Here is a 13,432-nt window from a genome sequence, read left to right on the forward strand (position 1 = left end):
TATCTACAATAGAGAACAATCAAGCCCTGAAAATTAACATCCTGCTTCCTATTTCTTAGGACATCAACTCCTCAAAGCTGTGCACAATCAATCTCCTAAATTCTACTGCATTTGTGATCTCCTATTTCTTGAGACACAAGCTTTCTGCTCTCCACAATCAAGGATACTCTCACAAGCTTGTGAACTGTCTTGTCTCACAAACCTTGTGCACAAAACATATTGAATTCCTTATGCCTTCGTCCTCCTCTTTATAGGCCCAATTAGAACATGCAAGGAGACCCAGTTCAAATTTAGAACTTGAGTTCTTGATGTTGAAGAATGTAACTAGGTTCAGTATTCATAATTGTACTTGAGTCAAAATGAAATAAAGCAAAAAGAAATTTTATTATTAGTTTAATTGACTTGTTAAAGCATGGGTCTCATGCTTGGGTCAATTGTTATAGGTCAAGCCTCCATTGTTGGCTTTAGGATTGTTTACTTGAGTCAAAAGTCAAAATTTGTTTGGTCAAAGACTCCTCCATCAAAGTCTCCTTGCTGTCGGCCTCATCATCAAGTCGGCTTCCCTCAATGAACTCATGTCGGCCTAATATAGAGACACTTCTATTAAATAACTCATGTTGGCTCATTTATGATGGACAAACAACTATATATACAAGCCTAAGGACTTCTGATCAAGCATAGATAGGAGCTCGGATTTCAGAGGAATGAACTCGTAGGATCTTAGAGACCAGTGTGGAAATCTCAAGTATGGGTTCGATGCAAATCTCAGAAGAAGGTTCATTTCGGTATACCACAGTGAAAAGAAGTTCAATCAAATTAAGAGTGATGAGTTCTGAAGCAAGTGTAGTTCAATAATATCACAATGTAGAAGCTCGGTGCTATCACAGTGAAGAAGTTCGGTGCTACCTTAGTGATGAAGTTCGAATATTACAATGAAGACTTGGTGTATTACAGCGAGGAAACTTAGATTATTGCAAGATCGAGATTTGAGTTTGGGGCAGTCATCACAGGATCGAGGGCAAGAAGAACACTTTGAAGAATGCAATACTAATCACAAGGTTGACTTTATGGAGGAAGTCTCTATTATAGCATGTGAAGGTCTTGGTTGTCTCATCTTGTTTTTTAATATACTGAAGGTAGAATTTTGACCAGGTTTTCCCCTAGAGTGGGGTTTTGCCCTGGCTGCTTGCCTACATCTCATTTCCTCTACTATTTGTTGTTTGGCATTAGTCTTGATGATAAAGAAAAGATAAATCGAATGAAAGAATAATAATAATGAAACATCACAAGATAATGTCATAATAAGAGAAATCGATTAACTGCCACACTTTGGATTTCTCAACATGGTTTCAGAGCTAAGGTCATGATCAAAGGTAGTTTGAAGATCACTTATACATCTTTGAAGTATTCTCAATGAAAGGTTTTGTTTGCATTTGTATTAAAGATCAAGTCAGAAGGACATTTTCTGGGCTAATAAAACTAGGATTCAAAGGCATCTTGAAAGGTTGGGAAGCACTTTTCAAAAGATCCGAGCACAAGGAAGAAACCCACACTAATTAAGAAGTCGGATATTTTTAGAAAATGAGTGTGTAGAATTTCGGAGAAGACACAGTATAATAAAAGAGTAACTTCGCTATAAATTGTAGAGAGAATTTCGACATATATTTCTAAGATGCAAGTGCGGATTCTTAGAGAAGTTCTTCAGTGGAAACATGAGACAAAATTTCGGTGAAGAAACTATGGTTTGTGTCATTAGAGGACCGATGTCTAAAAGCATCTTCAACATACTCTGAAAAGACTATTATAGAAGCCCTAACCAAATAACACTAGCCATAAATATATGAAATTGATATCAAGTCTATTGTTGAAGGTAACGAAAGGAGGATTTGATAAAGCAAAGGAATTCATTTGAATACTATTCGAAGTCTATCCTACGAAAAAAGAAATACAAGTCCTATACAAGCTCAAGCACAAGGAACCAACTTAAAAGAAATAAAGTTTTAGTGAAGGCCATGAGTGAGAGAAGGAAATTGGAGAATGTATTTTTGAAGGACTATTGAGTTAAGAAAAGCCAGATCGATTTATGAAATATGTTGCTGCATGAGAAGTAGGAAAGGAAGCTGCATGGTTGAGGAATCTCCTGTCAAGATTCATTGGGAAAGCTCTAAGTCCTACTATGAAAATTGAAAAGCAACATCTAGTTGTCTGGAAGACCCTAGAGGTTTGTATATGTTTGAAAGTTTGTTATTGAGTGGGGTTGTGTTTGTACAAGTAAATCTCTTGAAGTTTTGATAGCATGCTGGTAACTGATCAGTTTGATCAGCAGAGATTTGTTGTCCTTGATCTGCTGGATCAAGGAGTGTTGAGGCTTTGTGAGTGAAGCATTTCTTGGGAGGACATCTGGCCGACACTTTGTGTTGATGTCTATGTCCCGAAGTCGGGAGGGTGGTGTTGATCATAGAGCTCTGACCTCGGTTATACACCTAGATCCTTGGGTTGATGGTTAGCAAGTAAGCCTGATGGTACCTAGAGAGGTTGAAATCTTGTGTACATCTTAGTCCCACTCGGATAGATTGCCCTAGTTAGGAATCTAGTCCATGGCATTGCGATGCCTAAATTGTTGAGACCTTGGATAGATTTCCGTGGTCAGGAATCTAGTCCATGGCATTATGATGCCTAAACTTCTTCATAGATTATGTGTTTTGAGATTTTCCATGTACCTCTATGGTTATATGTAAATATGAATACCTCCGTAGTTAAGAGGGAGTGTTAAAGTCTGTAACTAGGTTCGGTCTTCATAATTGTACTTGAGTCAAAATGAAATATTATTGTCAAAAGAAATAATTTTATTATTATTATTATTATTTTAATTGACTTGTTAAAGCATGGGTTTCATGCTTGGGTCAATTGTTATAGGTCAAGCCTCGATTGTAGGCTTTAGGATTGTTAACTTGAGTCAAAAGTCCAAATTTGTCTGGTCAAAGACTCCTCCATCAAAGTCTCCTTGCTTTCGGCCTCATCATCAAGTCGATTTCCCTCAAGGAACTCATGTCGGCCTAATATAGAGACACTTCTATTAAAGAACTCATGTTGGCTCATTTATGATGGACAACCAACTATATATACAAGCCCAAGGACTTCACATCAAGCATTGATAGGAGTTCGGATTTCAGAGGAATGAACTCGTAGGATCTTATAGGCCAGTGCGAAAATCTCAAGTATGGGTTTTGTGTAAATATCAGAAGAAGGTTCATTTCGGTATACCACGGTGAAAAGAAGTTCGATCAAATTAAGAGTGATGAGTTCTGAAGCAAGTGCAGTTCGGTAATATCACAGTGTAGAGGCTTGGTGCTATTGCAGTGAAGAAGTTCGGTGCTACCTTAGTGAAGAAGCCTGAATATTACAATGAAGGCTTGGTGTATTACAGTGAAGAAACTCGAATTATTGCAGGACCGAGATTTGAGTTTGGGGCAGTCATCACAGGATCGAGGGCAAGAAGAACACATTGAAGAATGCAATACTAATCACAAGGTTGACTTGATGGAGGGAGTCTCTAGTATAGGTTGTGAAGGTCTTGGTCGTTATCGAAGGAAAAATTTTGACCAGGTTTTCCCCTAGAGTGGGGTTTTGCCCTGGCTGCGTGCCTACATCTCGTGTCCTCTACTATTTTTTGTTTGGCATTAGTCTTGATGATAAAGAAAATACAAATTGAATGAAAGAATAATAATAATGAAACATCACAAGATAATGTCATAAGAAGAGAAATCGATTAATTGCCACACTTTGGATTTCTCAACACTTGATTGGCAAGTTAACTGAGAATGATACACTTTCTCTCTCCAATCAACATTGAAGTTCTTAACTAGTCCTTCCTTCTATCAACACTGAAGACTAACTCGCCCTAACTGAACTTCTAACTGCTACCTCATTTTATAGTTAAACTGATGACGACTTCACTTAACTGAAGCTCCAACTCTATGCATGCAAACTTGATGATTATTCTAGTAAACTGGAAATAACTCATCTTAACTGAAGTCTAACACATGAGGACAATTTGAGGTCTTCACTGGCTAAGGCACAAGCCAAAAGATCTTGCACGCTACATTTTCAACATTTGACTGCTGTAAAATTTCTCTGAGAAATAAAAATCCCTCCTCTCTTATTGGTTTTCCCTTAGGGGTTTTTCGAGGGTCATTTGTGTTGATTTTTCATAAGATCTTCTAACTAATAATTACTTCTTATGATTTCTTACATTAATCTTTTCTTGCATTCAAATTCATCATAAAGCAATTACACAAAAGATCTTGATAGTGGAAACAAAATGCTAGTAATATCATAGTAGCCAAACAAGAGACACAAGAGTTTACCCTAGGAAAAGCTGCATGGGGGAAAAACCCAACAAAGTTTTCCTTAAAGTAATTATTCAATTCAACAGAGATACATCTAATTCTTCTAGCCAAGAACAAGGTCAAACTGTCCAGCAATATTGCTATGATCAAATCTGGTCAAACTTCCCTTAGGTCAAGTCACAAAGATGCCCAATCAACTTGGCATATAGATAGTGATTCTGGCTGGCTGAATGGGTGTCTCTTTGCCTGGGGCCGACTTGACCTTATTTGCAGCCAAACATTCAATTTTGAAAATTCAAAATTTTTCTTTTGAAACCAACATGAAGAATATATCATACATCAATCATTTCAAGGACCAAAAATGACATGAAGAACACATTTTTCATTATATATATATATATATATATTTCAAGGGCTAAAATATTAATGACCATAGCTACAAAACTCAACAATTTGATCAAAAACACCTGTGTTAAATTTGTGGGTTGCTTGTGTTATTTTCAGCAAAAGTGAGTAGAGTACGTGTTTTAAGCTAAGTTACCGGGATTCAGATTCGGATCCAGATACGGCAAGTACAAACAATATAAAATATTTTATAATTTTTAAAAATTAAATATATTAATTTTTAAATATATAGTTTTTATATATAGTACTTATAAAAATATATATTAGATAAATAATATCAGAATTAATATATTATTTATAAATATTAAATAAAATTAATTAAATTTGTATAAAATAAAAAAAATATATATTTTTTAAATTTTAAATATAAAACTTCTATATAAAACTTTTAAAATAATTATTAATTTCAGGTGTAAAAAAAATTATTAATTTAATAATATTAAAATTAATGTATCATAATATTGAAACATTAATTACTAGTTATTATATTTAAATTGAATGAACTTACTTTATGAAACTCACCTTTTTATGTTTAAAATAAACATAAAATTTAATTAGAATATCCAAATGTCCCCATGTTATAATCTTGAATTAAAGTTTTTATAATATGGCGAACCAAGCAAAAATTAATGAACTCCCTTGTTAATTATTCGCGCGGCTGATTTTTCCAATACCGCGTTATTCATCCGCTGACATTTTCATTCTGGAATTCTGCGCTGAGATCTAATTTGGAAATATGTGCGGACATCAAACCATTTTACACAGACAAATGTTGGGCGGATCTTCGTGGATCTGGATCCGAATCCGTCTCTGATCCAGGGATCTGCGGATCCAGCTGTTGGGCCTGACGGATCCGGTAACATAGGTTTTAAGTTTGAAAATATTCATGTTTATGACAGCAGCATGAAATATGTTGGTTTGGGCATTAAACTTGACATGACTTCGTGAACTTGAAACCGGGTTGGACCTAAACCCAGTTTTTCTACAAGCATGGGAAAATATCAACAAAATTTAAAAAATATGATTGTATTCATTTTCGTTCAATTTTTTAAACATCTAAAACAACACCAACAGCAAATAAATGCATTGCCACATAAATCCTTGTCCTTGGCTGAGGAAATTGGTCTCCTCCTGTGCTCTCCTTTGTCCTCGATCTTTTTGCAAAATTTCTCCAATATTCCACTTTAAAATGAGCTTTTTCCATGGACTGATTTTCAGCAAAAGTGAGTAGAGTAAGTTCATGTGTTTTAAGTTTGAAAATATTCATGTTTATGACAGTAGCATGAAATATGTTGGGTTGGGCATTAAATTTGATATGACTTCCTGAACCTTAAACTGGGTTGGGCCTAAACTCAGTTTTTCTACAAGCATGGGAAAATATAGGCAACAACAACATCAAATAAATATCGGAAAAAAATACGATTATATTCATTTTTGGTCAATCTTTTAAACATTCAAAGCAACAACAACATCAAATAAATGCATTGCCACGTAAATCCTCTTCCTTGGCTCAGGAAAATGGTTTCCTCCTTTGCTCTCCTTTGTCCTCAATCTTTTTGCAAAATGACTCCAAAATTCCACTTTAAAATGGGCTTTTTCCATGGACTGGTCACTTGGGTGTTGTGCATGATAACATCCTGCTTTTTTGAAAAGTGCGTGATGTTATTGCCAAGGAAAAATGCACGCATTTTTGCTAGCAATAACATTGCCAGAGCGCTTGATGCAGAAAAATGCATGATATTGGCGATAACATCACACATTTAGCTGGCATGTAACTAGCCAAATGCGTAGCAACATTGGTGACAACTGGTTGAGATAACCCCTCAGGCTTCACTGTTTCTTTGCTTGTAATATGCCTGCTTACTCTCTATTGTTTGAAAAACTTGGATTAAACTTCTGATTATTCTTATAGTCATGCTTGTGATGGTTGGAATGTTATTTGTTGTTTTTCTAACTTTAGAAATGCGATAAATGCATATTTTAAAGGAATTTACATATCCTAAAGTTTACTAAAGCATGTCTACTGTTGGATTTACTGTTTCTGTGAATCTTTCTTAGAATTCCCCATTGTTGAATGGCAGTATCTAAAGAGCTGTGTAGTATCTTAATGGACTAAAGGTCGGGAAAGGCACCCTATTGCATTCTTCTTTTGCTTTATTTGCTATTAGCTGTGAAATTTACATGTCATTATCTTGCCCTTCCTTCCAGCTATACTGGTTATAGGACTTGCATAATGCTTGATGTTCTCTTTAGAAAAATAGTCAGTAGAAGATAGAAAATCCATGCATATTTTCCTTTTTCTCTCAATTATGTTTTGGATTTTAACTGTAGAGGACATTAGGTTCCTCTCAGTTTTAATTAGATGATAATATTTAATGATACAGATCTTTTTTTAAGATTTTCCTAAGAAAAAAGGATTCAGATGGTAATAAAATCATACTGCCACTATGCATATTTTCCTTTTCCTTCCAGTTTTATGTTGCATTTGCAATGTGAAGGACATTGAATTCCACTTTTTTCTTGGTAAAAGATAATGTGTTATGATGCAGTTCATTTTGAATATTTACTCAGAAAATGGGCCACGAAAGATAATTTAAAACCATGGAAAGACAGAACCATTCTGCATATTTTCCTATTCCTTGCTGATTTTGTGTTGCACTTCCAGTATGTATTACATTAGGTCTTACTTCCTGTATTGTAAGTATGTGATAACGTGTCTTGACAGAGGTCCTTCTGTATCAAAAGGTAATTTATTAATGTGTGAGCATTCTGTCATTCAGTTTGATGCCTTGGTAGATGCATTGCCTTTATCAGAGGGAGGGGAGGAACTACAACTTATGCAAATTGCACAACTTCAGGTGAGAAGCACAAAACCGTTTTTTTCTTGAAATTGATGCATTCTGTTTGGTGAATTCAGCAGTTGAAGTCCTAGCTATAGCAATTTTAAAATTGAAGCTCATAGTACTGTTATGTAATGATCTTTTGCTTTTTTCTAGCTACCATTCTTTAAAGATCCTTTCTTTACCCACATGCTGGGTATATTTGCAATCATAAATTCAACATAGACATTGAATAGAATGTAAATTCGTAAATTGATGACACAAATGGATGGATTTGTTTGAAATAAATTAAAGCAAGCTACTGAATCACAAAGAACTTTTCAGTTAACATAACCCTAACAACCTGGCCAATTACTACTCAGCAGATTTCATTGCAGTAAAATATTTATTATGCAGATCTACTAAATAAAAGCATGGCTAGGATTTCAACACGTAAATAAACTAAACAACAGAAGAAAATGAAATCACACACCAATCTCACACATGCACATAAATATTTTCTGTCCTTCAAATCAATTTTTTATCATAACTTCAGAACTTACAAGGGCTCCCTTCCTAGGATAATGGTCCTTTGAGAAAAAACACACACAACACTAAACCTGGAATTTGATCCAGTTGATCAAACCCTTGATCTGTCCTTCGATCTTCTTGGCTGGTCTGGATCCTTCCCTTGTTGCCCCTTGCACGCTTCCTTGAACCCTGCAAAATGGAATGGAAGTCCTCCACCCAATCATTGAGATCTCACTCATTGTTTCTTATGCTCAAAATGTGTATCCTCTCCCTTAGCCTAGCCTTCTTTTTATAAATTCAAGTTATTGACTGAATCCACAACCCTAATCTCCACAGTGATTGACAGTTGAAATTAGATCTTAACATCAGTTGAGATCAAAGGTTGAAATTTATCTAATTCACTAATGCAAATAACATTTACATTTTATTATATTAACTCACTTTATCTTATAAAAGTCAACTAGTTTAATAATTAAAGTAATTGCGAAGGTTTAGGGTCAATTAGGTGACTTTCACATGCCCAGACATTTATGCTTGTGTGGGAGTACCTGCCCGAGCTACTTTCATTAGCATTCCCTCTCGTTGAGGAAGGTACTTCTTGAAGAGCCACTTAGAATTGGTTGTCCCTTCAGTCCTGGCACAATATCACATGCATCATCCTTCATCATGGCTTTCCTCCAAACCTCTTGGTTTGTTGCCTCTTCGATTATGCTACTCATTAGTGCCACGTAGTTTGTAAACTTCTTTGGAGGCTTTCTCTCCATAAGTGTGCTCCTAGGAGCCTCCACATGCTCTTGAGCATCCCTCAATGTTTGCTCAAATCACTTGGGTTTGCTAATGGAACTGAAAGGAGCTACTTACTCCTGCACACTTGAAGGTTGACTCCCTAAACTGGAAACCTCGACATGTTGCTCTGTTAAAATTGGCAACTAGGGCCAAACTCCATGTGGGTCACCTCATTTATGGCAGCTGATATTTTTCCTAGATTCCTCTTGTCGAGAGGTGTAGGATTGATCTAAAGATCATCCGATTCCGACAAGTATTTATGGAGATATGAATTTATTTGTATTTACTTGACAAATTGTCAAGGTCGGCCAACAGTTAAATGTGTGGCACACATGCCCAGTGAATCATATAAATACAAGAGAGGTTGATTCATTTTCTCATCCTCTCATCTCACTCATTCTTCTCTCTCTCTCTCCTTAGATTTGGGTTATACAAGGAGCAGCTCACACGTGGGAAGGAGGAGGACGCATTAGGGCAGGAGGACGCTGAAAGGAGGACGCAGAAGCTGCTGAAGGTCTCTTTGACCTGCGTTGACCAAGTGTTGACTCATCAAGGGTGCAGTTTTGGTGTCGCTGCCTCTCCTAGTCAAGCCGCAGATTTTGGCACAAAAATTGAGGTAATCTGTCCACAGGTTTGACCAGCGTTGATTGCCCTAGTTTTGGGCAGCAGGTTGACTTTAGTCAACAACAGTTTGACTGTGTTTTTGGGGCTGTTCAAGGGCTGTTTCTTCAGGCTGTTCGAGGGCTAATTGACCGGAAATTGACCAAGAATATTGGAGGTCAATGTCAACTCGTTTGACCAAGTTTGACTTCGCTGATCTAGGGTTTGTTGTTGTTGATATAAAATCACATAATTCTGATTTTGTACTATTTCCCTCTGCTGACCTATTGAAGATAAAAGAAGATTTGGTCAAAGGGTTTCCCCGCATTAGGGTATTGTCCCTGGGTAGCCGCCACATCTTGTGTCTTTTGTCTTGGCTTGTTTTCTGTTGATCGTTTAATGTTCTATCTGCACTTTACTTAATGTATATGTGATTGCTAATCTGTGGCTAATAAGAAGAAAAGAAGTAAACTGCTCTAAGCATAGAACATACCATAATTTAACATGGTATTAGAGCTGAGGTGAAGACAAAGCCCAAGCAAGAGCAATCATCGAAGAGAAGGTTGGCAAGACTATCCTAAAAACTTCATGGGGTCCTCAACACTCTTCCCCGCCGAAGACAAGCTCCGTGAGAAGTTTGACTATCACGGATGGAAGATGTCTCTCGATCTGACTTTAGAAGATCAGGAAGTGTTGGACCATGTGAGAGGCAATGTTGTTGCGCCTCCATCAAATGCATCTGCTGCTACCAAAAGCAAGTGGTCCAAGGGAAAGTCAAAGCAAGGAAGATCATTCAGGACTCTATCGACAAGTGCCTGGTGGCCTATGTTTCTGAGCTGACAACCTCCAAGGAAATCTATGATAGACTGATGAGTTTATTTAAAGTTAATGATGCAAATCAAGTTCTGTTCCTTAGAAATAAGCTGAAGGAAATTAAGAAGGGCAAAGATGAGAGTATGCAAGCATATTTCTTAAGGACCGTCGAGATCAAGAATGATCTCCTATCTATTGGGGAAGTAGTTCCTGACAAGGAAATGACTATCACAACTCTTGGAGGACTACCACTTGAGTGGTATATATTCAGGACTGCTCTTCTCAACGATAATGTCAACCCAGGATTTGAGGAATTGATGGCTAGATGTATTCAAGAAGAGACAAGGATGGAAGAGCAAGAAATGCCTGCACTTAAAGGCCATCCCTCTGCCTTTTCTTCTCATGCTAAAAGAAGAAACAATTATAGGGCTAAATTCAAAGGAAAGGTTGAACCGAAGGGTGGAAGAAAAGGATGATGTTACAATTGCAATAAAATGGGCCACTATGCGAGGGAGTGCCCTGATAAAAGGGACTCACACCATGACGATGACCAAAATCACTCTCAAGGCAATCAAAGGAATGGCATGTCCAATGGCAGAGGTAAAAGAAATGCCGGAAATCAAGGAAGAGGACAAACCTTCAAGAAGGCAAGAAACTCTAGGTATGAATCTAACGTTGTTAACAATAAGCAAGATGAATATTGTGTACCAGCGACCCTCTCTACTACTGCTCCCCCGGACAATCCATTTGCAAGAAGTCCTATATGTACCTGATCTCAAAAAGAACTTGGTGTCCGTTTCAGAAATGGAAGACAAAGGCTACAAGGTAACCTTCATCGATGGCAAGGTACATATATGGAAAAATAATTTTAAAGAAGTTTTCACTCTTGGGTTTCGAGTCGATTCATTATATTAGGTCGGAGGAAGTCCGCTGGGTGTCATGTCTTGTGACACATCACTTCAGTCCAAACTATGGCATCAGAGGTTTGCTCACCTTCATTATAAAGCTCTACCCAATGCAAGACAAATGGTGACAGGGATGCCCGAGTTCCGAGTAGAGCAAGAAGGTGTATGTCCGGGATGTGCCGAAGGGAAGCTCAAAAGGGGACCATTCCCCTCAAGCCTAAGCAAGACCTCCGATATATTGCAGTTGGTTCACTCAGACATATCTGGTATGATGCTTGTGAACTCCTTGGGAGGATATTTATATTACCTCACATTACCTCACTTTTACAAATGACTATTCTCACAAGACTTGGATATACTTCTTGAAAAAGATGAAGTGTTCACTTGGTTTCGTCACTTCAAAGCCTTGATCGAGAATCAAAGCGAAAAGAAAATCAAGATGTTAAGGACTCCGAATGGGACTGAGTATGAATCCAATGAGTTCCATGACTTTTGCAAAGAAGCTGGCATTAAGAGGGAGACTACAACACCATATACTCTTGAGCAGAATGGTGTGGCAGAAAGGAAGAATCGTACGATTGTGGAAGCTGTCTATGCTATGCTTCATGATCAAGGACTTCCGAAGTTTCTATGGGCCGGAGTTGCGAATACTGCCGTATATGTGCAAAACCGATGCCCTCATCAAGCATTGGGCTCCAAGACTCCCGAAGAGATGTTCACTGGTAAGAAACCTGACGTATCTCTTTTTAGAATTTTTGGAAGTCTGGTATATTTTCATGTGCAGGAGGAGAAGAGGAATAAATTGGGTACATCTGGAAAGAAAGGAATCTTCTTGGGCTATAGCGAAAACATTAAGGGCTATAGAATCTGTGTGGTTGGTCAAAGGGAAATCGAGATTCGCCATGATGTCACCTTTGACGAAGATATGGCTCTTAGCAAAGTTGACAATCTTCCTACTCAAAGGGGATCTAAAGAAGCTGACACCAGGGAACCAAAGGAAAAGGAAGATGAAGCGATGCTCGATGTGGAAGAACCTATGGATCCTATTGATCCCCCTCTGCAAGACCCTTCCTCTTCTAGGAAGAGGCCTTCATGGTTAAGGGGGACAGTTGATGATGCTGAAGGGCATGTTGCACCCAGGGGAACCTTCCGGGAAAGTAAGAAGCTGACCAAGTATCAGGGATACTTAACCATCATGAGCACGATCATCCAAAATGAGCCTTCGTCATTCGCAGAAGCTGTCAAGCATCAAGTATGGAAGGATGCTATGATTGAGGAATATGAGTCCATCATGAAAAACGATGTTTGGGATGTGGTCCCCAGAGCCTAGGACAAAGCAGTTGTCACTTCGAAATGGCTTTACAAGATAAAGCATGTAGTTGATGGAAGTACAGAAAAGTATAAGGCTCGTTTTGTCGCTCGTGGCTTCTCTCAGAAGGAAGGTATAGATTATGACGAGACATTTGCACCTGTTGCCTGATATACCACCATCCGCTCGATCATAGCCCTTGCTGTTTCGCAAGGATGGAACCTATATCAGATGGATGTCAAGACCGCGTTCTTGCATGGTTCGATCAAAGAGGAGGTCTATGTGGAGCAACTCGAAGGATTTGAGATTCATGATCGAGAATCTCACGTGTGCAGATTGGAGAAAGCCCTCTATGGGCTAAAGCAGGCACCCCAAGCGTGGTATGAGAGGATCAATAGCTACCTGATGAAGCTGGGATACAATAGGAGTGAAGCCGACCCTAACCTTTATTTTAAGGTTGAAGATGACAAACCTCTCATACTGGTGTTGTACATTGATGACCTCTTTCTAACAAGTGCAGACCCTCTCATTCTCAAATGTAAGAGGGAGTTGGCTTCCGAGTTCGAGATGAAAGACCTAGGACTGATGCACTATTTCCTAGGACTGGAAGTCTGGCAGAAACTAGGGGAGATTTTTCTATTTCAAGGAAAATACATGGTGAAAATATTGGAGAGATTCGGTATGGTGGACTGCAAGCCCATGACTACCCCGATGGAGCTCGACTTCAAGAAGTTAAGTGGTAGTGCTACCAAACCTGTTTTACGAAATGCTACTGAGTATCGTCAACTCATCGGAGCATTGATGTTCTTGGTGAACTCTCGTTCGGATATATGCTTTGCAGTCAACACGTTGAGCCAACATATGGTTGAGCCTCACCACACACATTGGATTGGTGCCGAGAATTTGTTGAAATAT

At 38.1% G+C, this 13,432-nt stretch overlaps 1 protein-coding gene across 1 annotated transcript in view; it reads left to right on the plus strand.

Moving 5' to 3' along the window:
* The window catches only part of MED21 (mediator 21), a 191,512-nt gene that overhangs the window by 79,318 nt on the left and 98,762 nt on the right, over positions 1–13,432 (plus strand). The window contains exon 4 of the mRNA XM_089428500.1: positions 7,535–7,612. Coding sequence (XP_089284626.1) covers positions 7,535–7,612 — 78 coding nt within the window. The remainder of the gene's footprint in view (positions 1–7,534; positions 7,613–13,432) is intronic.

The sequence above is a fragment of the Pinus tabuliformis genome, chromosome 4_2 (genome assembly GCF_031772625.1).
Source record: "Pinus tabuliformis cultivar Carrire ecotype Pingquan chromosome 4_2, CPIR1, whole genome shotgun sequence".
NCBI classification, from domain to species: domain Eukaryota; kingdom Viridiplantae; phylum Streptophyta; class Pinopsida; order Pinales; family Pinaceae; genus Pinus; species Pinus tabuliformis.